Raw genomic sequence first — 25,554 nt, 5'->3', positions numbered from 1 at the left:
TGGTTATATAGAAGAATGTCCTTGTTTGTAGAAATCACACACACTAAGAGCAGGGGTTGGCAAACTTTGTCTATTAAGGGCCAGATAGTAAATATTTTAGGCTCTGAGGGCCATATAGTCTCAGAGACAGCTCTTCAGCTGTTACAGGGTGAAAGCAGCCACCGAGAGTATAAAAAACGGGCATGGCTGTGTTCTAGTAAAGCTGTTTTCATAGACACTGAAATTTGAATTTCATAGAACTAATTGTCATGTATCATGAAATACTGTTCTTTTGACTTTTTTTTCCAAATGTTTAAAAATATTAAAAAAATCATACCTTCCAGGCCGTTATGGGAACAGCCAGATTTGGCCAACCGCTATAGTTTACCAACTCCTGCACTAAAGTCTGAAGAGGTGATGAGACATTGTGTCAGCAACTTATTCTCAAATCACTTAGGAAAAAGTGATGTGCACTGTTTCTGCAACTTCCTGTATTTAATTACTTTAAAATTAAAATTCTTTTAGTATTAAAAAAAAAACCAACAAGCGGGCTGGGACTTCTCTGGCAGTCCAGTGGTTAGGACTCCACGCTTCTACGGCAGGGGGCGTGGGTTCAAGCGCTGGTGGAGGGAGGGGAAGAAGTGGGCAAAGTGTATGTGAACAGACGCAGGATTAGGACAGAGAGGAGGGAGAAGTACAGGGCTTTAGAGGAGCAGGTGGTGGGTTGATGTAACTGGAGAGGAGAGTGTGTGAAGGGATATGGTCAACCATAGGCCAGGGTGGAGGCCTCGGTTTCCTCACCAGCATCTAACTTTTCTCTTGTTGAATTTTAGCACCATGGATACTGACTTGTATGACGAGTTTGGGAATTACATCGGACCAGAGCTTGATTCTGATGAAGATGATGATGAATTGGGCAGAGAGACCAAAGATCTTGATGAGGTAAAACAAATATATTACTTTTTCTCATCTCTGTTTTTTAAAAAAGCAATGAAATAGTGAATCTTCTGTGCTCCTATAGTAACCTGTATTTATCTCTAACATTGCCCTTTTTATAATTATTATGATTTAATTTGGTTCTTATACTGCCCCTAAGAAAGCTTGACGTTCCAAAGGAGCATATAAGGTAATTTCATTGGTAGGGTGGTTTTATATTCTGAGTTCTAGTTCTTCAGGTAGTAGCTCTTCTTCCATTTGCTTGAAGTGCCTTTTGCTATCATGAATAGTTCTAACTTAGAAAAGGTAGTCAGCTCTTTCAAGGGCTGCTGTCCTGGGAGCTCCCTCATAAACTCAGGTTTTAAAGATGTATAGGGCCTTCCCTGGTGGTTCAGTAGTTAAGAATCACCTACCAATGCAGGGGACATGTGTTTGATCAGTGATCCAGGAAGATTCCACATGCTGTGGAGCAACTAAATCCGTGCGCCACAACTACTGAGCCAAAGCTCAAGGGCCCTTGAGCCGCAACTAGTGAAGCCTGCCTGAAATGAGAAGTCTGTGCACCACAACGAAGGTAGCCTCCACTCGCCGCGACTAGAGAAAGCCCGCGAGCAGCAACGAAGAAAAAAAATACACAAAAGCAGTGGAAAGGGAAGACACAGATTCCTGTGCCGCCTCTTCAGGAGAGTTACAGAGGATGAGGTTCAGAAGGGTTTGAGGCTTGCAGAAGACGCCGAAGGTGGCTTTTATGTTGTAGCACCGTTCAGAACAAAGTAAGAAGCACACCGATGAGCCCACTGTGCCTCGGTGGAGGGTTGCTATTAATGGGCCAGCAGAAGAGCAGGAGAAAAGTCTTGACTGCCATTTGTCTTCTTCATCAGAGAAACTGTCCTTCAAACCAGAAAAAATAGAATAAACACTGGAAAAAGAAAATTGAAACCATGTAGGTGAAAAGGGAGTAGCTCACACCTTTAGATGAGTTCAAGTCTCCAGGCCCCAGATGAATTGTGTCCTGGGTGGGATGGTGGGTGAGACGTTGCACAGGTAAGCTAGTAAGCTTAAGAAAATGAGGCATGGCCATGGTGCTAAAAAGTGAATCGGGAAACTCCTACTTTTCAAAGAGGAAGAAAAGGTACTGCCTTCAGAAACTATGGACTAGTGAGTGCTATGCATCCGTGGTAAAAATTATGGAAGGAATTTTAGAATAGATGACTGTTGAACACTTAGGAAGCCAGGATGAGTTTTTAAAATAATAAATTTCTCTTGATCCCATTACTAGATATAAGTCATAGGTATGTTGTGGATATTATGTGTATCCTGGTTTGGGCAAGGCATATATTTTTTTTTTAATAAACCAGTTTTCTTTTTTAAAATATTTTAAAGAGATTATTTTTCATTATACAAGTAACTCACGAATCCAGTTCAAACCAAATAGGAAGGCTTCTTCCTTGATCTTCATTTCATTTCACTCCCTTTCCCCACTGTAATTCATGATGTCCTTGTGGAAAGACAATGCACTGAGTTATAATGCAATTTGGAGAGGTTCCAACCAGTTGAACAGTGGGACCCAGAGAGTGTTAGTTACTGGATCATCACCAGAGCTCTTGTGACATAACCCTGGCATCCATGCTTGGTCCTGTCCTTTTTAATCTTTTTATCAATGACTTAGGTGAAGATAGAGAAGAGAGGTGTATAAGATTTGCACATGACATAAGCCAGTATACTGGATGCATGCTCAGTTGCTAAGTCATGTCCAACTCTGTATGACCCTATGGACTACAGCCCGCCAGGCTCCTCTGTCCATGGGATTCTCCAGGTAAGAATACTGGAGTGGGTTGCCCTCTAGGGGATCTTCCCAACACAGGGACCAAACCCGTATCTCTTACATCTCCTGCGTTGGCAGGCGGATTCTTTACCACTGAGCCACTTGGTATATATATATATATATATATATCCTGGTGTGTATATATATATATTCTGGTATATATTCCAGACAATATACTGGATAACAGAATCTAAGGTCAAAGATTCTTGAACTTGAATCTTTGAATACTGAGCTAAATGAAGTCCATGAAGTCATTCAGTATTTGTCAAGTACTTACTGTTTGCAGGAAATCCTGATGCAGAAGGGAGCCAAGGCACTATCCATGCCCTCCCGGCACAGGCTCCTTGCCAGGAGAGATGAAGTACAAGCAAGGTTTATAATAGGATACAGGGAAGGACAAGCACTGTTTAAGTCCTAGTAGCTTGTGTCTGTAGGGACATCTCTGGTGATCCAGTGGCCAAGACTCTCTACGTCCAGTTCAGGGGACCCTGGTTCAATTCCTGGTCAGGAAACTACATCCCATATGTCACAACTAAGAGTTCACATGCCCCAGCTAAAGTTTCTACATGTGGTTGTTCAGTTGCTGGGTGGTGTCCTTCTCTTTGCGACTCTTTGCTGTGGACTGCAGCATGCCAGACTTCCCTGTCCTTCACCATCTCCCGGAGCTTGCTCAGACTCATGTCCATTGAGTTGGTGATGCCATCCAACCATCTCCTTTGTCATCCCCTTCTTCTCCTCCTGCCTTCAATCTCTCCCAGCATCAAAATCTTTTCCAGTGAGGTGTCTCTTCCCATCAGGTGGCCAAAATATTAGAGCTTCAGCATCAGTTCGTCCCGTGAATATTCAGGGTTGATTTCCTTTAGGATTGAGTGGTTTGATCTCCTTGATGTCCAAGATCCCTCATGCTGCAAAGAAAATCAAAGATCCCTCCTGCATACTGCAACTAAGACCTGGCGCAGCAAATAATAATTAAAAAAAAAAAAACTCACATTTTTAGTAATAATATATAAGGAAGGGTCATTCCTGGCTAGATTGACCACAAAAAATACCTGAGGAAGTCACATTGAAAGTGGACCTGAAGAATGAGTAGGCATCTGTGGGGAGAGAGAGAGTAGAGTGATTAGTGATTGCCCAGGCTGGGGGCAGGAACTAGGTGGGTAATGACTAAAGGGTACAAGGGTTTTAGGTGGGGCGTGATACAAATAATCTAAATTTAATTGTGATGGTTACCCATCTGTGAGTATACTGAAGACCACTGAACCGTAGGCAGATTGTGTGGCATGTGACTTAGATCTCACTGAGGCTGTTAACAACAACATAAACTAAAAATAAAAGCGGGGGGAATGGCTAAACAATGTTTGACTGTTTTCACCTCAGTCCAGAGGGTTGAGGGAATCATACTCTAGTAGAAGCTCCTGAGTATTATGGCTTGGGCGAGGCTCTCTCCTTGTTCAATGAACTCACGAATTCTTTCTATTTCATTCTTATATCTGTTACCACAAGAACTCTGGTGTACACATGCTTTTTTTACCTGTAGAAGTTACAAAGTGTGTATAGTTGCATGGTGCGCCTGAACTTTTTTTTCAATCTTTGTTTCTTTGGCTGTGCTCTTAGTTGTAGCACAAGAGATCTTTGACCTTGGGGCATCTGGAATCTAGTTCCCTGACCAGGGCTCGAACCCAGGCCTCTTGCACTACGAGCACAGAGTCTTTGCCACCGGACCACCAGGGAAGTCCCTCTTTACATGTATTTTTAATGTAGGTAAATGGTATCATGTTGTCTGTCTCATTCTGTTTCTTGCTTTTGCCACTCAGTCTTGTGGTGAGTGATGTATTTTTAGGATCCATCCCTGTTGCTGTGTGTCTGTCTAGTTTGTGGCATCTGATTGCTGCTCCATTCTCCCTGATGTATATCACCCAGGATACCTGCCAGCAGCCTTCCCTCATCACAGATAATACTGCAGTGGCTATTCTCGGGTATACCCAGTTATGCTCCATGTGAACATTTCTGGGGGTTATATTATATTCCCTGAAGCAGAGTTGCTGATGATAGGGTTGTATATATACTTAATGTGTTTATACTGTCAGGTTCCTCTTCAGCATGGCTGTACTCGTCCAGACTTTCTAGCTGGGTGAGAATCCTATAGCCTCCTAGTCCACATAGGTGCATAGATTTTTTTAAAAATACTTTTTATGGAGGTGTGTAACAGTGAAGAGCTTCCCTGGTAGCTCAGCTGGTAAAGAATCCACCTGCAGTGCAGGAGACCCCAGTTCGATTCCTGGGCTGGGAAGATCCCCTGAAGAAGGGATAGGCTACGCACTCTAGTATTGGGCTTCTCTGGTGGTTCAGATGGTTAAGAATCGCCTGCAGTGTGGGAGACCTGGGTTCAATCCCTGTGTTGGGAAGATCCCCTGGAGGAGGGCATGACAACCCAATCCAATATTCTTGCCTGGAGAATCCCCATGAATAGAGGAGCCTGATGGGCTACAGTCCATGGGGTTGCAAAGAGTTGGACACGACTAAGCGACTGAGCACAGCACAGCAGTGAAGAGATACATAGGATTTTAATAATGGAGACAGGGAAGAAGGAAGGCTATTCTAGAAAGGAGTGGAGTTTGCAGGAACCAAAAGGTTTTGTTATTTCATCGTAGTCCTTTCTTGACCCAAGAGCTCCCTTCCATTACCTCCCATTTCCCTGTTTCCCTATTCGACTCATCTCTGAAGAGTTGTTACTTGCTGTCTCCAAATCCTTTTCTCCCTTTTTTCCCTCAAACCTACTTCTGTTCTTTGCCTCTCCCATTCCACAGAGATGGCTGTCGTCAAGGTCATCAGTGACCTCTGTGTCAGACCCCATCCTCACCCTACCTGCCCTGCCTGCAGCACCTAACCCCGCTAATTACTCCCTCTTTAAAACACTCTCTTTCCTGGACTTCCAGGGAACCTCTGGACTTTCCTTCTCTCTTCTGGCTGGTCCTCCTCAGTTTTTGCTGCTGGTTCCTCCTCATCTCCCTGACCTCCTAACTGTCAACAGGTCCCAAAGCTCCATTACTGATAGCTGTTCTCTGTCTACACTCACTCCCCTGCTCATCTTATCCAGTGTATCAAATACCTTCTATTAACTAAGGACTCTCAAATGTTATCTCCAGCCTGGACTTTGCTCTTGAACCTCAGGTGGTATGTCCAGCTTCCTATTTGGCATCTCTATTTGGTATCTAATATAGCATCTCAAACTCAGCATATCTAAGACCTAAACACAGAACTTCCCCACCCCCTGTCTCCTGCCTCCAATTACTCTCACTGTCTTCCTCATATCATTAAAGACAGTACATTCCCCAGATCAAAAACCTTGCCTCTTTTTTTTCACTCCACTTTGAATTCACTAGAAAATATTTTTGACTCTTTAAAAGTATATGCAGAATCCAGCCTCTTCTGACCACTGTCCCAGCTGCTCCTCTAAGTGCCATTTCTTTCCTACTTCACTGCAGTAGCCTTCTATCGAATCTCCCTCCTTCCAGTATGTTCTCAGTATGAGAACCAGAGTGATTCTTCTAAAACAAAAGCCTGACTGTATCACTCCTCTGCTCAGAACTTCTAGAACCGGACCTCTCAGCCTTGCTACCATTGACATCTGGGGCCAGGTAATTCTTCATTGCAAGAGCTGTCCTGTGTTTTATGGGATATTGATCAGTATCCCTGGCTCATGCCCAGTAGGTCCCCCCACACACACACCCAGAAATGCCTTCAGATGTTGCCAAATGTTTCCCGGAAGGCAAAATTGCCTTTGTTGGGAAGCACTGCCATAAAGTCAGATCACTTAGAATGATCCAGAGGATCCGACATGATCACCTGCTGTGTGATCTCAGCTCATACTGTTATCCTGTTATTTACTGAACTCTCACCATCCTGTCTTCCAACAGGAAACTGGCCTGTCTTGTGAGTAAATGCTATTATTATTGGAAGTATTCAACAGGGGCAGGAATAGGTAGAAAGACTTCCTTCATTTGATAGAGTTGGCTGTGTGCCAGACTGTGAGTTGAGCATGCAGAGTTGACTAGTTTTTACAGAGCTCCCATCCTGTGGGATTCCTGATGTGTGACATAGGGCAGGGCCCAGAAAAGTGCCTTCCATCTGCATCTACTTGTGACCAGTGGCCCTTAAGAAAGGGTTAGTTTTTTTTTTTCTTGGTTAGGATACATAGATTTATTTCTTTGTTATATCAGCTGACAGGGCCTGTAAGCAATTCCCTGGTGGCTCAGTAGTAAAGAATCTGCCTGCCAATGCAAAAGACTCAAGTTTGATCCCTTGGTCGGGAAGATCCCCTGGAGAAGGAAATGGCAACCCTCTCCAGTATTCTTGCCTGGAGTATCCCATGGAGGGAGGGGCCTGGCGGGTTTCAGTCCATGGGGTCCCAAAGAGTCAGGCTTAGGAACTAAACAGGAACAATCTAGCCCACGTTTAGTGCCCAGGTCTTGGTTCTGTAATCCCATTCTCTGATGAAGAAACTGGGACTCCTTAGATAAATGGCTGACTCTGGACAGGAGAAATACGAGATGAACCTGGAGCATCTTCTGGTGCTGTAAAGTAAGACGTGTTTAAAAACAGCAACCACACAACGATGGAGGCATATTGAAGGGACACAAGAGCCAATTAAAAGCTCCCAGTGACCAAAGAGGCAACAGCTTGAACAAAATTTAAGTATCACTGGATTCTTTCCCAAAGCATAAAATGAATATTCATGAGCTCATAATGGTAGAAATTAATAAATGAAGAGACCAATTTCTTTCCATAGGATTTCAATTAACTGATGTAAACATTCCACCCCTAAGAATACCACAACTCTACACTACTCTATATAAAACAGACAAGCAATAAGAACCCACTGTATAGCCCAAGGAACTTCACCCAGTACTTTGCAATGACCCAGATGGGGATAGAATCTAAGAAAGAGCAGATTTGTGCATGGGTATAACTGATTCACCTTGCTGTACAGCAGAAACCAGCACAACCCTGCATTCAACTGTACACCAACAAGAATTTAAAAAACAAAAACATAATTCCACTCTTAAGTGTAGGCTATACACAGTGACTTCATTCCAAAGAGTACAATATTGGGGAAAGAGGGTAACTTTACAGTGCAGAAACCTGCAAATAAGACCTTGGCTCGGTGATCAAGGTTAGCATCAGCAGTAGTAAGTCATATTGAGAATATACACCCTTGATGTGGGGTGAAAGTGCTGCTGTTCTCTGTGGTCATCCTTTCAAAATCCCTTAAGGTCTTAAGATCCCCAAATCCTACTTATGAGAAAAACTCAGTCAAATTCACTGAGAAAGTTTCTATAAAATGCCTTACTCAAAACTGGAGGCCATCAAAAACAAGGAAAGTCAGAGAAGCCTAAGAAGACATGATCGCTCAAGGTAGTGTCCTCAGTGGGATCCAGATTGTTTTTCTTTGTGTGACTTCCTAGGCACCGAGCCACCTTTTTGTGTCCCTTTGGTGCCTGTAGAATTTATTCCCCTGGGGTTTTGTTTTCATTACTTGGTGGCACAATGGTGTCAGACCTCTGAGGTCCCAATGGAGGAAAGTTTCTCACTCAGATCAAGGCATCTAATAACTCTCTGCACAGACTATCTGCCACTAATTTCCTGTCTTCAGGAGGGTTAAGAATGCTCTACTTTCAAGTCCTGCGGCTGCATCTGCCCAGAGTCCACAGCTGGCCCCTCCGCACATGTCCAAGAAAGGGTTCATTTGAATCGGGAGAGTGGTCTGTGCCCGTGGCTTACAGTCTTCTCATTGTGGAGGATCACTCAAGGGTAGATCCTGCCTTGCTGACTCCTTAGTGCGGAACTCAAGAAGCTGCCAGGCGTGTGACGTTATTGCTTTTAACTCAGGTATTGTAGTCCGTCCCTGAGCAGGAAGAGGGCATGCCTCTTCCCAACTCCTTCCTGCTTTTGCGTTCAGGTCGATGAGGACGAGGACGACGACGATGTGGGCGATCACGACGAAGACCACCCTGGGATGGAGGTGGTGCTGCACGAGGACAAGAAGTACTACCCCACCGCCGAGGAGGTGTACGGCCCCGAGGTGGAGACCATAGTTCAGGAGGAGGACACCCAGCCTCTCACAGGTCAGTCAGAGGCAAAATCAGAATGGAAACCTCGTGTGATAGCCAGAAGCAGTCTGAAAAAGTTCAGTGAATGACATGACTCATTTTTCTTCGAGGTGCTATCTCTGGGTTGAGATTCAGTTAACCCTGCTTTGATATTCAATAAAACAGCTCGTTACTAAATAAATATGAGTTGCTTCTTTACCTAATATCTGTTTAGGTTCCCGAAGACTGTCTTTGAGTTCCCCCTCCAGTCTGTTCTGTTTTTCGTTTCCCATCCAAATAATGCCAGTTCCTTTAACCAATCCATCTCTTAATAAAGAGATATTCCACTTAATATCTTATTAGATATCTAATATCTTATTTCTTAATAAAGAAATATTCCACTTCCTTAATAATTGCCACTGATCTTCTGGGAAGTAGTTGCATTTTATAAATTAAGGGGAAGTTCTGAGCTGCATTCACCTCATCCTGTCCTGTATCCAGCCCCTCTCCCCTCCTCCCACAAAATGAAGTCCAAACACCTCAGTCCACAGGTCAGGATCCTTCACTGTCTCGTGCCAAACAGCATTCCCAGAACTTCTGCAACCTGAGTGGTCCTCGAGAATAATATAAATTGGTGTCCTATATCATCCATTCCAAAAGCTGAGTCTCATGGAATAGGGCCTTTGATTTTTATGCTTTATGCCTACCTGTACATCACTCTTTTTTTTTTCCTTCCTCCTAGAACCCATTATTAAGCCAGTGAAAACCAAGAAATTCACTCTGATGGAGCAGACGTTACCTGTCACGGTGTACGAAATGGAGTAAGTTACAAGGTCTTGCGGCCTCTGCGCGTATATTGTGGGTTTGTTTTCTCACGGAGGTTGGAGGTAGTTTGTGGTTGAAGTAGCCAGTGGGTTGGGGGCAAGAGGTGGTGAGAGCAGTGGCATCCATTTGTGCCTGAGTCACTTTACTGGCTTCTCTCTGTGACCAGGTTCAGCTCTGTGGCTGGCTACCTGCTGCCAGATCTAGTCTGACAGCTTCCAGCTTTATTTGGTAGGTAAGAGGGCATATCCATGAACTGTTTCTTATTTATTAATTAGTTTATTGTTTAAAAATTGAGGTACAGTGTGGTGGTAGCTTCCAGTGTACAGCTCAGTGATTCAGATTCTTTTCCCTTGTATGTTATTACAGAATACTGAGTGTAGTTCCCTGTGCTGTGCAGTAGGTCCTTGTATGTACTAGTGTTTATACGTTAATCCCAGGCTCCTCTAATTTATCACCTTCCTGTTTGGTAACCGTAAATTTGTTTTCTATGTCTGTGAGCCTATTTCTGTTTTGTAGATAAGTTCGTTTTTTTGTTTTTCGTTTTTTTTAAATTCTACATACAAGTGATGTCATATGATATTTGTCTCTGTCTGGCTCACTTCACTTAGTGTGATAATCTCTAGGTCCATCCATGATGCTGCACCAGTGAATTATCGTGAAAGCAAAAATCGCTTCCTACCATTTGCCAAAATTTTCCGTCATCTTATATGGTTGCTGAGATAGGCTCCATCTTAACTTTCTTCGTGGCTCTCCTATAGATCTCAGCTGTTTTCTCTTCTTCCAGACCTTTAGTTTGGTATTGGAAGCCTGCCTCTGAGACAGACTGGGTATTGTACTTATCATTGGTAGGGCCGCCAGAGCCTGTTTTGACCTTGGTAAGGTTGCTAGATGTTTTGGGAACATAGCAACTCTTGATTGTGAAAAGGAGGCACAAGTAGGTATATGTGTGTGGAATAGTTTAGACTATTCATACTGCAAACTGTTGGAAAAGATTTTCATTGATGAAATGCACTTATAAGGCCCTCGTATTGGGACACTTGTGAACCATTATTAGATAATGAAACTTTTTTTTCCTTTTTCTCAAAAAAAAAAAAACAAAACGTTGACATCTTGTCCAAAGGAGTGAGGTCCCTTCTGAAACAGTCAGCTCACCTGCCATTGTTCATACTTTCTTTTTTTTTCCCATTTATTTTATTTCTGGCTGTGCTGGGCCTTTGTTGCTGCGTGTGAGCTACCTGCTCCCAGGTCTAGACTGACAGCTTTCAGTTTTATTCTCCAGTTGGTCTGAAAGTTGTCCCTGGCCAAAAATACCTAACACACCTCTGTGCCACTCGTCCGTTTGAAAACTGGCCAAAGCCCCCTTTTCTCTTTTCCTTTGTCCTTTCAGTTTCTTGGCAGATCTGATGGATAACTCGGAGCTCATCAGAAATGTGACTCTCTGTGGCCATCTGCACCACGGCAAGGTAAGCGGGCTTTTGGCTACTTGGAGCAGGGTTGCTCTTCATTTCTGCTCATTTTTTTCAGCCCTCAGAGTCACATGTTGGGGTCTGAGGCCTGAAGGCTGGACCTCCTGACTCTGGGGGCCTCCGTGCCTATTGTGAAACTGAGCTGTGAAATTCCAGCTTTTTCTGAGCAGCAGATGGAAAGCTAAGCCACTGGCATGCCTGAGCCTTGTGTCTACATCTGGACAGAAGAGGGGAAATTGAGCCTTACTTTGATTTTGATTTTATAAGTTTTTATTTCCTGGGGGATGCTTGTCTAAGAAAGATTTCATCTTTCATTTGAAAATAATCCTGTGGCTTCATTGTTGATCCTTTGCTGTGCCATAATCCTCTCTGCTCTCCTCTTCCTCTCTTTATTCCTAAATTATATGGTGTACTGGGGGAAGGGTAGAATCGATTTTCCTTGGTGGGTGGCAGAACATAACTTTCTCTTCTCTTTCAGACATGTTTTGTAGATTGTTTAATAGAGCAGACTCACCCGGAAATCAGAAAGCGCTATGACCAAGATGTAAGTAGAAATCCTGTTCAGCGTTTAGGATGAACCATTCAGAATATACAGGGGTGGGCGTCTCTCTCCTTCCCCTTCCCCTTCCTTCTACCTTGCCACTCTCATTATAAATAATGATGCCTTAGGATTGTGTGCCTTTTAATGTGCTGTTTTATAATTGTAATTTCTATGAATAGCCCTTAAGAAAATGATTTCAGCTTTCTTGGGAACATAGAGAATGTTAACCTGCAGTATTTTGGGGTGATCTGTTCTTCACTTGGGATCGCTCCTCTGTTCTGATATATCCTGACTTTTATAGCCTATTCTTTCCTGTCATAGTATTAATAGCCTACTCTATAAATATAATACAATTGGACCTTGTTGCTTTCATCATAAATTTAAGTGACTCTGAATGAGGCCAAGTGTGGCTGCAAGTCTCAGTGCAATAAATGTTCAGTCTCCGCCAGATCGACTGTTTTGACATGCGGGGGCTCCACGAAGGCCAGTATGTCTCCGTGTACCACTGCGAAGAATTCAGTGCATTTGTTATAATTTAGCTCTCCGGCCATACCTGGTCTTTAGTGACTTCCCCCACTCCCCAAGAAAACACATCAGGAAGGAGCATTTTCTATCTGGCAGGGCGCCAGTCTCATTGTCTGAAATGTCTGTAGGGACACCCTGTTATCTTCCATCTCTTCTCCTGAGGCAGAGACCCTGGAGCGGGGAGGTGGTGAGGGAAAGTGATTGATGGTTTGTGTGGGAGCGGAGTCTGAATTCAGGTGGTAACCACAGTTCTTCATTATTTTTATTTTTAGCTGTGCTACACTGACATCCTCTTCACAGAACAAGAGGTAAGTGTGCCTTTGGAAATCTGATTGTTGTTCACAGCAGTAGTAGTTTTGTAGGGAATGTGGAGGAGCCTTTATGATAACGGTTTGGCCCATACCACTGCCCCTCTCTCACTCCCACCCCTCACCTCTATCTCCCTGCTTCTCCTCGTCATCCCAAGATCTGTAACTTGAAAGAGAGCTAGGTAGGCAGACTGTCCGGTACAGGGGGGACCTTCGTATCCTTGGCTGGATATAATTAATAGGGCAAGTGCCAGGAGGTGTTGAGAACATTTATGCTCTAAGTTTTGCAGAAGCTAAACAGGATGTTTCAAATGACATCATCCTTAAAAATCTGCTGTAAGATGACTCCATCCATATGTTGATCTCTGGGAGTAGCTTCTCTTGGTGAATGAGTTCGTCTGTCTTTGTGCTTTTCTTTCTGATTAAAGGAGTGAGTATACATCTTGGTCTTTGCCATTCCACCTGGTTGGGCTTTCTTTCCATCTGGATCTTTGTCCCTCCCCTCCAACCCCTTCTGTTTCCCTGTCTCCTTAATTTCTATCTGGTAAATGACCACACAGAAAGCACAAGAGTGTAAGTATGATTAGCCAAAGGAACTGTAAGCAGTCCTGGCGTATGTTAAACACTCGACAGGTATTAGCTGTTGTTTTTATATATATGAATATATTTATATATTTGTGTGACTGAAGCTGTTTTAATACTTTGTTACAGCTTTTATTTTATATATATTATATATACATACACGGTTTGGTTTAGTCACTCAGTTGTGTCCAACTCTTTGCGACCCTATGGACTGTAGCCCGCCAGGCCCTTCTGTCCATGGGATTTTCCAGGCAAGAATACTGGAGTGGGTTCCCGTTTCCTTTTCTCATATATGTATATATTTAAAAACCTAAAATACCCCAGATTGTTTCTTTTCACTTATATGGTGCTTAATTATTTTTGTTTACACTGTATGAGGAGGGTAAGATATTAGGACTCTAGATTCTCTACTAAAGTTTAATACTGCTTTGCTGGACTTCCCTGGTGGCTCAGACAATAAAGAATCTGCCTACAGTGCAGATCCTGGGTCAGGAAGATCCCCTGGAGAAGGGAAGGGTTGCTCACTCCAGTATTCTTGCCTGGAGAATCCCATGGACAGAGGAGCCTGGCGGGCTATAGTCTATGGGGTGGCAGAGTCAGACACAACTGAGCAACTAACACTTATTTACTGCTTTGCTAGCTTGTTCATTTATTTTTAGCTTTTTGTATTTGAACCAACTCCTCCCCGCCCACCACCCCTCAACGCTGTTTAACATGCAGATAGTTCATCTTCAAGGTCATTCTGGTGAGAGGCCTAGTTAAAAATCACACCCATTACAAGGAGATACATCAGGATAATTTACTAGCAACTGGAAAGACCCAGGAGCACCATGAATCCCTTTGGCATAGGAAGAGGCCTTGATCACTCTTGCCCTCTTTCTCTATGCTTTTCAGAGGGGTGTTGGCATCAAAAGTACTCCTGTGACAGTGGTCTTGCCAGATACCAAGGGGAAATCCTACCTCTTCAACATCATGGACACTCCAGGTAGGACATCCCTTGACCTTTCACCTTCAGAACCTTACCCAGCTTGTTTCTCGTGGTCCCACACTTTCCAGAACAGAACATTGCATCTTTGTTTTTACATTTCCTCGCCTTCGTTGAGATAATTTTCTTTTTTTAACTGTCTTTTTTGCATCTAATGAGTTAATTAACAAGCACTCTGCTCCAGACCTTCTGTTTTGTTCCTCTCTTGACTCTGCTTTACAAGATTTAAATTTGGGGGAATCTTATAGTCATGTATTCATTGGGGCAGCAAAGCTGAGTCACACATGGTCCTGGGCTCAGGCAGTCTCGGTCTTTCCATCTTTTGAAAGAGACTGGGGGAGCACACACCAATGGCTGGGGGACTTGCAGGTTACCACACATTGCCCTGTGGCTGACTTTCTCTTTGGAAAGGCCCAGCTCAGGGTTCTCCTGTTTGTTTGTTTTAATTTTTGTCCACAGCCTGTGGGACCTTAGTTCCCCTTCTGGGGATTGAACCCACACTCCCTGCATTGGAAGGTAGAGTCTTAACCACTGGACCACCAGGGAAGTCCAAGGCTTTTCCTTTTTTAAATAGGAAAACTTGGGTTTTGACAGATTGGCCTTCTTTGTCCCATCAGATGCCTGTTGCCCTCATACCTCTCAGCCCCCGACTCCCAGCCTGCACCCACCAGCCACCTTACCAGCAGCCTGTGCAGGCCCTCCTTTGCCCTTTTTCCTACCTCCAAATTGTCTTCGGTCTCACAGAACTCTACTCACTGCTGAGACTGGTTTAGTCTGTGAGTATGAATGCCTTATGCCCTCCTTGGTGAAACACTTCCTTTGTGTTTGAGGGTCTCCTGAATAAAAGCTTAATCGAAGCTTTTAGTGACTTTGATGCAGAATTTTATACCCTGCAGGGAGCTGTGGGGAGAAGGGAAAGAGAATATTTGTGGGTTTGTGTGCTTCGCAGCCCCACCCTGCCCCCAACCATGTACAAGTTAATTGTGCCTCATCCTGCCACCATACAAATTGTGACTTACTTGGTATTTGCTTTCCAGGACACGTGAATTTTTCTGATGAGGTCACAGCGGGCTTGCGCATCTCAGATGGAGTGGTCCTTTTCATCGATGCCGCTGAGGGCGTGAGTCTGCCTCTGTTTTTTTAGACCCCTCCTCCCTGTTATATTTGCCCCACATGATGCCCAGAGCTCTGAGGTAGCTGGGAGCTAGAGAACGTGAGAGTCTGTGGGATTAAGGTTCACATTTGCTGTAAAAATGAGGGCAGCAAATGAAAGTCAAAATTAGTTCTCATGAGTCTCTCACCCCCTACCCAGGAGGCTCAAAATGATCACCAAAATGCAAAGGTAAATAAAAGGGAAGGAGGAGAGTTTGAAATGTTAAGAGTTTGTCTAAGCTAAAGAGTTTGAAGTTAAAAGATCCAGGGTGTCTTTTATATTTCTAAATAGAAAGATTCCGTCATTTGACTTAACCTCATTCACATTGTCATCAGTGAGATAACCAGCAGAGGGAGCCAGAGTTGCCCTTTTTTAAAATTGACTTCATTTTGGAATAATTTCAAACTTGCTGAAAAGTTGCAGTAACACAGAGCAACTCCCCCTCATTTGTAATTCTCTCTGTACATGTACGCATGCACTCACATGTGTATGTGTGTTCCCCTTGTACCATATGAAAAGGAAATATTTCAGAATATATTTCCTAAGAAGAAGGGCATCACTTATGTAACCATGATAGGCTTACCAAAATCAGGGAACTTAACATTGATACAATTGTACAGAAATTTTCCTGTAGACCTTAGTCAGTCCCAATAAATGTCCTTTATAGAATTTTTTTTCCTAATCCGGGATGATGCATAACATTTAATTTTCATGTGTCTTTCATAGGAATGGTTCTCTTATCTTTCTTGGTCTTTTATGACATTGGCATTTTTGGAGAATATAGGCCATTGATTTTGTCAGTTGTCTTTCAGAGTATGTTCATGGCTACTGGGGTACATTACTTCTAAAATTTCTCACTGAACACAGATAATATACACCCATACATAACTGTTTCTATACATACATATTAAAAAACATTAAGGTAGTAAAAAAGGAAAAAATCAGTTTATCTTAATACCCACAATTCTTTTTTGTTTGTTTGTTTCGTTTGAACCTCGAGGCTTGTGGAATCTTAGTTCTTAATTCCCTGACCAGTGATTGCACCTGGGCCCACTAAGCGAAAGCACCAAGTCCCAACCACTGAACCGTCAGGGAATTTCCCTAATATCCACAATTCTATTTCCTCACCACAGCTTCCCAAGCCTTTCTTGGTTCCTTCTCTGGCACTGAGAAACTTGGCTCCCCAAATCATCAGTGTATTTAGTCATTTCTCAACCCTACAAGGTCACCTCTTAAAATTTCTGACTCTGCTGTTGAATAAGATACCCTCTGCTTCCCCCTCGTAATCTGTTTCCTCTCTTCCCCATTCTTCATATTTTAAGATAGAACTTTCTTTGACTCTGTGCTGGCCTGTTCTGCCCTCTTGCACTCATCCCCACCTTCTGTGCCTCAGGTGATGCTGAACACAGAGCGGCTGATCAAGCACGCAGTGCAGGAGAGGCTGGCAGTCACCGTGTGCATCAACAAGATTGACCGGCTGATCCTGGAGCTGAAGCTGCCACCCACGGATGCTTACTATAAGCTGCGTCACATTGTCGATGAAGTCAACGGCTTAATAAGGTAGAGGAGCCCCCGAAGTAAACCTCCTGTCCCTGGCACTCTGGTTTTTATAAATCTTAACCTTGAACACCTCTGGGGGCAACTCTGAGCTCTTGGCATGCGTTGACGAGCTTGTTGGACACAGCTGGAGGAACATTCTGTGACTCTGCAGGGTCTGACTCCCTAGCCTTGGCCTCATTAACTCTGCTCCTTAACCAGATAGGCAACTGGCCGCACATCCTCAGTTTATTACTGCGGTCAGTTCCCTGAGCTCTAGACTCAGTCTCATCTTCACCAGCCAACCATGTAAAGTTGGGCAGATTCCTTAACCTCTTAGAGCCTCAGTTTCTGCTTCTATAAAAAGAGAATAGTAGTATTTGCCTAATGAGATGTTACAAGAAATTAAGTAGATAGCTGACATAACATACTTAGCACAATGCTCAGTGATAATAGCTTATGGGTGAATAATGTCAGCTGCTATTATCTTATTAGCACAGACTCAGTAAGAGAAGGAGCTGTTGTCTTTTGTTTCTTCCTGAAGCTGCTTTTCAGCAAGATGGATTTGGGGTTTAGGTTAATAAGTATGAATGATGGTTGGGAGACCTTGGAATCATGGTGGCTTTGAAGAATAGGTTAAATATTTCTTAAGGACAGTTTAACCTGTAGCGGAAAGATGTACAGATAACTTCTTGAGGCCCCCTGCAGGGCTTGGGAGGAGCCTGTCCAGCTGAGAAAACTCCACTCCACCCGAGGATCCAGGAAAGACCCCTCGTGGCCCGGGACAAGTTCACCTTTAGGAACAGCCCCAGTTTGCAGTGCTGGTTCTCAACAGGGGTATCTTCTCCCTGACACTGGAGAGGCTGAGAGTGACTGGAGCCCAGTGTTATAGCCAGAATCCAAAAGATGAAATGATCCACTTCTCTGAAGACAGGGCAGGGGTTGTGTAGGGCTAAATCATGATCTACTAGAACAGGAAGTTAGGAAGTCAAGAAGTCACATCTCAAGCGCCAAGCAAGAAATATCACCATAAATATATTGTTTAGAAATATGGAGGTAAATGCTCTAGAAGCAGCTTTTAAAGAAGTTGAAAACACTCACCTCTCGGGAGCATAACTTGGGAGTGTGGTAGGGGAGTGCTCTGTAGAAGCCAGTACTTGTATTTCTAGATTAAGAAATTGCATAAAGCAGTGTGTCAGGAAGGCTTGGGTTGATTCCTGCTGGTTTTCTTATAAATGCTGGTGAACTTGGGGGTACTGTGGCTTCTGCATGACTTTTAAGACTAAATGTTTTAACTTGAGTTTGTAAAGCAAAGCCAGACAAGACCATATGAGAATGGGGAGCAAAGTTGCTTTTTTTTTCATTCATTCATTCATTTACTTATACTGGTATTTCTGTTTGTGAAATTGAGATTTCTCAAATGTACTCCTGTTTTATCAAAGTAGTTTCATTTCCTGTGTTCTGAGGTGTTTGTCCTCCCAAGTTTCCCTTTGTCTGGCGCAGTTAACTTCTCCAGGATCATGCAGTATGTTTCCAGCTCTGGAAAATCATCTTGTTACTGGGAGTTAGGGAACAGCTCCATCATGGCACTTTCTTGGAGCCAGCTGTTGGCGAAGCTGTGTGTGTTATGCAAACCCTTTCTGAGGGCGGCTGCTGGAGAGAGGCTGTGATACCAAGTCCTGCCCTTCATCCTTCGCCTCAGGCCCACACTGCAGCCCAGCCAGCCCCACACTCAGGGTCATCTCTCTTTCAGCATGTACTCCACGGATGAGAACCTGATCCTTTCCCCGCTCCTGGGCAATGTCTGCTTCTCCAGCTCCCAGTACAGCATCTGCTTCACGCTGGGCTCCTTTGCCAAGATCTATGCTGACACCTTCGGTAAGCTCTGGCTGGCAGTCTGTCTCACCAGCTTCCCCAGAGTCCTGTGTGCGTTTCCTGCTGAACAGTTCAGAAATGGGCTGCACGCCAGAGTCCCTGCCAGAGAGAGCACTGTGTCAACTGTTACCAAGTCACATTTGGGGCTCTTTTTGGCCCTGAGACTCTCTTCTCAGGCTCAGTGGTCTCCAAACAGTAGAAGGATAAAGGTGCCTGGGAAGAAATGGGTGAAGAGGGGGCTCATACCAGGAACAAGAATCTCCTCAAGTGACACAGGTTTTGTCAAAAAGGAATTATCCATGCTCCCAAAGCCATGCAGGCCTTTTCCTCAAAGATGGAATCTCTCTCACCAATGGTGCTTCAAGCTGTCTTTCCAACCGTATCCAGGCACATAAGGGGCTTCCTTGGTGACTGAGTCAGTAAAGAATATGCCGGCAATGCAGGAGACCCTAGTTCAGTCCCTAGGTCGGGAAGATTCCCCTAGAGATGGAAATGGCAACCCACTCCAGTATTCTTGCCTGGGAAATCCCATGGACAAAGAAGCCAAGTGGACTACAGTCCTTAGGGTTGCAGGAGTCAGACATGACTTAGCGACTGAGCCACCAGCACCACCAGGCACATAGATGTTTCATAGGCCTACTTGAGAACTTGGGTTGGATTCACAGCCCACTGGGACACACGGCAGAATGATTTTATATGTAGGTCCTTGGAGCCGTAGCACCCTGGGCCTTTGGAGCTGAATTCCAAAGATGGAAGAGCCCTGGGGCCAACATCCCAGCTCTCAAGACAGTCCCACATGCTGCACCTCTGTGCCTCCTGGGGCGCCAATGTTTGTGTTCGCTCCAGTCAGTGGTCCTGCCTCACTTTCAGTGTGGAAATGTTTGCTCTGGCGAAAGTAACAGGCCAGTTGAAACTTGGTCCTTTTTTTAATGTGTATATATTTACTGCATCCTTATTTGGAAAAGTGAAAAATACAGTAAAATCTAGTCAAGGAAACAAAATTCACCCATAACCTCATTACCATAACTACTGCAAGCATTCAGATACAGTTCCTTCTTTCTCTGTTCAGTGTTTTACATCAGTGAGATCTTATTTCATATATAATATAATTACATAAGATAAATATTTACTTAGTATTAGATCATAAGAATTTGTCTGTTAAATCTTATCTATAAATACTATTTTGGGACTTCCTTGGCAGTCCAGTGGTTAATACTCCATGCTCCCAGTGCAGGGGATGTGGGTTTGATCTCTGGTTGGGGAACCAAGATCCCACATGCTGCACGGCACATCCAGAAAAAAAAAAGATTTTCTATAACTGCTCATTGGTCCACTGTATGAATGTGTACTTTCTCATCATTAGACATATATTTTGGTTGTTTACAGATGGTTCTTCCTAAAAAATGGTTAGATGGACAATAAATGAAGATCATATGAACAGGGTTCCAGTTTATGTTTCTGAATGTTCTTTGAATCAGCATATGAAGCAAAATCCAAGACTGTTTATGTAATTATATTACATTGATGGTTCAGTTTCTGACTGAAAATGGCCCTGAGCCTCAGGCGAGATTTATTACTCATCCTTTGAACCCAGTGTTTATGCAGACACCAGCTCTGGGCCCCAAGATCATTCTGAGACACCATGTATGGACTTGTAGAATGTCAGCCCTGGAAGGAGTCAGATCATCGAGCACTTCCCCATCATTTTCCATGTGGGAAAGCTATGCCCAGGGACACAGAACTTATTGGTGGGCTTGGAGCTAGAATGCACCTTGTGCTTTTTCTATGACACCATCCTGCCAGAATTGAAACCATGTCCTCCTACCAGGATTACAAGGCATGGTGAATGATCTCTGACCTCAGGGAACTTCCTCCAGTGGGTAGACAGAACTCCACAGTGATGAACAACAGGAAGGTGGTGTGGGCAGAATGCTGGTGGCCGCCGTAGCCGGGTGGGGTTGAGGGAATTCAGCTCCAAAGGCCCAGGGGTCTGAGGAGGCTAAAGGAGAGGGGGCTTGGATGGTAGAGAGTAAGGAGCCAGGGGTTCCGGACTCCCTGGGCTGGAAGAGGAGGCAAGGATGCAGGAGCAGCTGTTCAGGAACAGTGGATTCTTCATCAAGGAGAGGCATTCAAGCAGGCCTGGCAGCTTGGGTTTGGAGCACATGGAGAGAGCTTGGAATGCGGGGTTAAGGAGTTTAGACTTTATCCTGTAGGGAATTCGGAGCTAATAAAGATTGGGGTGGAGTGGTGTGTGGAGGGCTGGCCTATCTTTGGCCAGAGAAGAAAGAGACATCTCTTTACACATTTTCACCACTATCAGATAGAGGATTGGCAATATTGGCTTGATGTTGACCGTGAGATTGAGGGTGGGGGTAGGGGTCGATCAGAGAGATGTTTGCACTTTCTTTGTATCAGTGTTTATTTAACTTCTGGCACACACTGGGCCTGGTTCTTTGCCTACACAGCTCAGTCCAGGGATGATAGTATAGTGTGTGTTAAGTGCAGGAGTGGGAGGCATGTAAAAGACACAGTGGTTCACGGGAGAGGAAGAGTTTCAGTAACTAATAACGTGGGAAAGAAAGGAAAATATGGTCAACGAGCTCTGGACTTAGAAGATCTTGAATTTTAAAAGCCACAATGTCATTTCTTATTCTTGCTTCTCTTCCTGGGGTTCCCTGCTGGTTCAGACAGTAAAGAATCTGCCTGCAATGCCGGGGACCTGGGTTCCATCCCTGGGTTGGGAAGATCCCCTGGAGGAGGGCATGGCAACCCACTCTGGTATTCTTGCCTGGAGAATTCCCATGAGGAGCCTGGCAGGGCTGTAGTCCATGGGGTTGCAGAGTCGGTCACGACTGAGTGACTAAACACACATAAAGATTAGGTTAGGTAGGAATATAGAGGGATAAACCATATATTTCCTGTTAATTTTTTAAGGTCTTGTGGGATAAACAAGTCCAATAAAATTTTCTTTAAAAGAAACATAAAAGCCACAGTGGCTTGGTTCAGTCTGGTGAGGATTAGCAGTTGCAGTCAAACTAAAAAAATGACACAAGGGCGGGCCTTGGCATCTTCTCTCCAGAGTGCCGGGTTCCAGAGTGTGGAGGGCTAGTTGGAGCTTTGGCGTGGTGCAGCTGCTGGAAGGTTGCCCACGCCGGCAGCAGAGCTTCCACGGATCAGGAAGGAATTGTAAGCATCACTGCAGAAGGGACAAGTTTAGGTGCAGACAGAGGATAGAATTTAGGCAGTTGAGCCTGTTCCATTAAAGGAAAGAATATAAACTGTACCTTTGTCCATAGTTCAGTCATAAGCTGCCTGGAGATGGAGCTACCTGGGTGCTCATTTTGGCTCCAGCATCACCTTGTCAGCTTCGGGTCAGTCCTGTCCCTTGTGCTTCAGTATCTTTACCTGCCTGCCTGGATGGAAGTGAATGTCTGGACCTTGGAGAGGAAGGTGCTAGAATTCCTCAGCTGGAAACCACTGGTGGCACATGAAACAGAATTCAAACAGTACTTTGCTAGGTAGATTATCATCGTATGGCTTTTCTTACAGGTGACATTAATTACCAGGAGTTCGCTAAAAGACTCTGGGGTGACATCTACTTCAACCCTAAGACGTAAGTAGAGTGTGGGAAGTGGACTCTCTGGAGGCATGATCCATCCTCCCAGTAAGTGAAAACAGAGAATGAGTTCTGGCCGTGAAAACCCACTTCTTGATTAAACATGAGCTACCATCTTGTCGCCTCTAAGTGAGCCGGCTTCGTGTGCTTCAACAGGGTTTGAGGCATTTCCCTTGAGGTCCCCACAGCTCAGCCCAGATGTGCAAAAGGGTCGTGACCCATGCCCTCTCAGGTGTCCCTGTTTGGAGGTTTGATGACCACACACATTCTTTCCTTTTGGCTTGGCTTTGCTCAGATGCAGAACTTAGAAAGTACACCCTTGGGGTTGGTGACACTGCCTTCTCCCTCCCAGATCTCCCGTAACTCTTGATCTCTTTAGGCGGAAGTTCACCAAAAAGGCCCCAACCAGCAGCTCCCAGAGGAGTTTTGTGGAGTTTATCTTGGAGCCCCTCTATAAGATCCTCGCCCAGGTGAGTATGTCGGGTCCCCTGGCTCAGGTCTGCCCTTCTAAGCACAAGGTGGGAAAGCTGGTGACCTTGGACTTCTCCCTGGCCCTGAGCCTGCTTAGTTTTGTATTACTCAGTGTGAGGACAGTTAGTCAATCTTCTGGATCTTGAACACTCCAGTCTTTTTAAGTGCTGTTGAGATCAGAGTAAAGGAGGAAGATAGAAAAGGCACAGCCTAGAGAAATGTACAAAAATTTTGACTATTCCAAAGAATGTGACACTTGAAAAATAATAGTTTCAGTTACAGGGCTTTGCCTTACAGATATAATTGTTTCTCAGAGTCCTCCAGTTCTTATTTTTATACATACATAAAATATATATGTGTATTAAGATGTATACATACGTTATAGCATTATAACATTAGGAAAAGGGGAAAAAAGCTGGTGATAAGTGTTCATCAGGGAGAATCTGATGAAAGAATTTTGGTACATCCCATAAAATGAAGTATTTTATAGCCATTAGATGAATGATTGTATGAGCTTGAATTTAATGACTGTTTTGGGCATGTATGTATGTGATGTTTGTCAGATTGAAAGGCAGGCATCAGATGGTGGCAAGGATGCAGCTAAACGCATGTGATGCTCCAAAGAAAAGAATATAATGTTGCATTTGTATAAATATGTGCTCTCTGAGAGGCAGAACTAAAAGGGCAGTAATGTTGGAGAGGAATTTTTCATGCAGACCTTTTCTCCCAAGACAATTAACTTTATAACTGTGTTATGTGTCTATGCAGGTGTTTAATAAGCACTGTGCACAGTGAACACACACACACGTAAACAAAATGTGTGGGGCCATTCCAGCTGACAAAACAGTGCAAACATAGCAACGAGGCAAAACAACACGATTCAATTTATTAGTGCTGGAAAGTACTTCGTATCTTGTGTCAGACTAGAGTGGATTAATAAAAGAAATTTATAGCGCCTGTCTGCACAGAGACCTCGAGTCTGCTGGGGATGATTTAGCCTGGCCCCATCCTGACAGCCGATAGACTGCTAGGTGACCTTTTTTGGTTCCTTCCATTGCAGTGATCCTTTAAATCTAAGAAGTCTCTTAATACGGAAGGAAGGGTATGGATTCCCCGAGTGGGATGAGATGCTGCTTCTCAGGCACCAGAGGGCAGCACTGACACTGGTCTGCCTGAGAGAGCCAGGTTTATTGGCTGGCATGGGCATTTAACGGAGCTTGTACCAAAGATGTCCTTGAAACCAAATTGGTATCCTTGCCCAGAGCTCTCCGTGTAGAAGAGAATGCAGTGCAGTGACCCTTCCTATTGCCCTTTCGTCCTCCCTTGTCCTCTGGGTCACCCAAGCTGACGTGGTGTCTGATGCCATCACAGGTCGTGGGTGATGTGGACACCAGCCTCCCGAGGACCCTGGATGAGCTTGGCATCCACCTGACCAAGGAGGAGCTGAAGCTGAACATCCGCCCCCTGCTCAGGCTGGTTTGCAAAAAATTCTTTGGCGAGTTCACAGGTAAGAAGCTCGTCGTCATCACCATCTCCTCCACGTGTATCTTGGGAACTCTTCTTTAACCCTCAGTCAGGATACCGGTCACCTGGGGTTTTTTTTCTGAGCTGCTTTACTTAGTGGATGGTACCAGGAATTCTATCTTGGGAAAACAAAAGCAATTAAATTTCCCTTCCAGGAGGAGCATGCAAGTAAAAGGGAATGGAGAAGCAGATTCTGAAGTTGTGGTATTTTTGCCAGAGGGCAGTTGGGAAGGTAGACTTGTAGGTGTCATGAAATGGTGGGGAAAGCCCCCAACTAGGACTTGGGAGACGAGTTACAGACTCAGACCTCTCTTTCCCCTGAGCTCCTCTTTCTGGTATTTTAGTTATCCAGGAGGCAGGTGCTGTAGTAGAACAAGGACTAGACTGGCTGGGAGATGACCTGAGTCTTGATCTTCCTCTGGCCCAGTCCCATGGGGTCATCCCAGGTCAGCCACTCAATCCTTCTGGGACTGATTTCTCATCCGTAAAATCATAGGCAAAAATGGTGATGGCGCAGGGCTCTCTCAGCAATCGCTTGGTTCTAAGTCTGTTGGGAATTAGGTTTCTGAATCCCCCGAAGTGCATAATTTTAATGGTTCATTCTGGCTGGCCATCCATCCAACAAAGGAGATCCCAACTAAAAGCGGACATGCTAGCACCCCAAGGTGCTAATGGAGGTTCTCTTGTGTGGCTTATTGGCTGTTAGAAAAAGAAAATAGCTATTTGAACAGAAACATGTGCAGTGTTTCCCGGAGGGAAGAGTCAGTTCGGAGATTGTCCTAAGTAGATCTATAAAGAAGAGATGAGGTACCAATTCGTGTAAGAGTTCAGTAAGTGCCTATTCACTGAAGGTCATGGACTGATACGGATATTTCCAAGTTTTTGTCAGTTCAGTTCCAAGGAGCCACTTAGACCTGCTTCTTGCTCTTCCTGGCATCCGTGTGACTCCAGATCCTTTAGCAGCATGCGCCCAGGAAACAGGGTATCATGTCTGCCCAGAATCATAGAACCATAGCTTTTAGAGCTGAAAATCAGTCTCTCACTGTTAGTTTTCTGACCATCGTGAGTGGATCAGAAGTCCCCACTCCCTTTCCCTGTGAGAGTTCATACTAATGGCCATCTCTTCTCCCTCCGCAGGCTTTGTGGACATGTGTGTGCAGCATATCCCGTCTCCAAAGGTGGGCGCCAAGCCTAAAATCGAGCACACCTATACCGGTGGTGTGGACTCTGACCTTGGCGAGGCCATGAGTGACTGTGACCCCGACGTAAGGAACATGGCCCCCCGGTTCTCTGATTTCCATCCCTGCTTTGTGGGACT

At 44.5% G+C, this 25,554-nt stretch overlaps 1 protein-coding gene across 2 annotated transcripts in view; it reads left to right on the top strand.

Annotated features, from left to right (window-relative positions):
• Positions 1 to 25,554, top strand: part of EFTUD2 (elongation factor Tu GTP binding domain containing 2) — a 36,341-nt gene that overhangs the window by 2,256 nt on the left and 8,531 nt on the right. For both annotated transcript variants that reach the window (XM_005220842.5, NM_001083396.1), the window contains 14 exon segments: positions 813 to 921; positions 8,700 to 8,865; positions 9,572 to 9,650; positions 11,042 to 11,117; positions 11,599 to 11,664; positions 12,459 to 12,494; positions 13,971 to 14,061; positions 15,099 to 15,181; positions 16,608 to 16,774; positions 18,504 to 18,628; positions 22,175 to 22,238; positions 22,621 to 22,711; positions 24,084 to 24,219; positions 25,374 to 25,501. In XM_005220842.5, coding sequence (XP_005220899.1) covers positions 817 to 921; positions 8,700 to 8,865; positions 9,572 to 9,650; positions 11,042 to 11,117; positions 11,599 to 11,664; positions 12,459 to 12,494; positions 13,971 to 14,061; positions 15,099 to 15,181; positions 16,608 to 16,774; positions 18,504 to 18,628; positions 22,175 to 22,238; positions 22,621 to 22,711; positions 24,084 to 24,219; positions 25,374 to 25,501 — 1,413 coding nt within the window. In that variant the 5' untranslated portion in view covers positions 813 to 816.

The sequence above is a fragment of the Bos taurus genome, chromosome 19, assembly GCF_002263795.3.
Source record: "Bos taurus isolate L1 Dominette 01449 registration number 42190680 breed Hereford chromosome 19, ARS-UCD2.0, whole genome shotgun sequence".
NCBI lineage: Eukaryota > Metazoa > Chordata > Mammalia > Artiodactyla > Bovidae > Bos > Bos taurus.
Note: the sequence above shows the minus strand (reverse complement) of the source record. Positions and strands in the feature narration are given on the sequence as shown.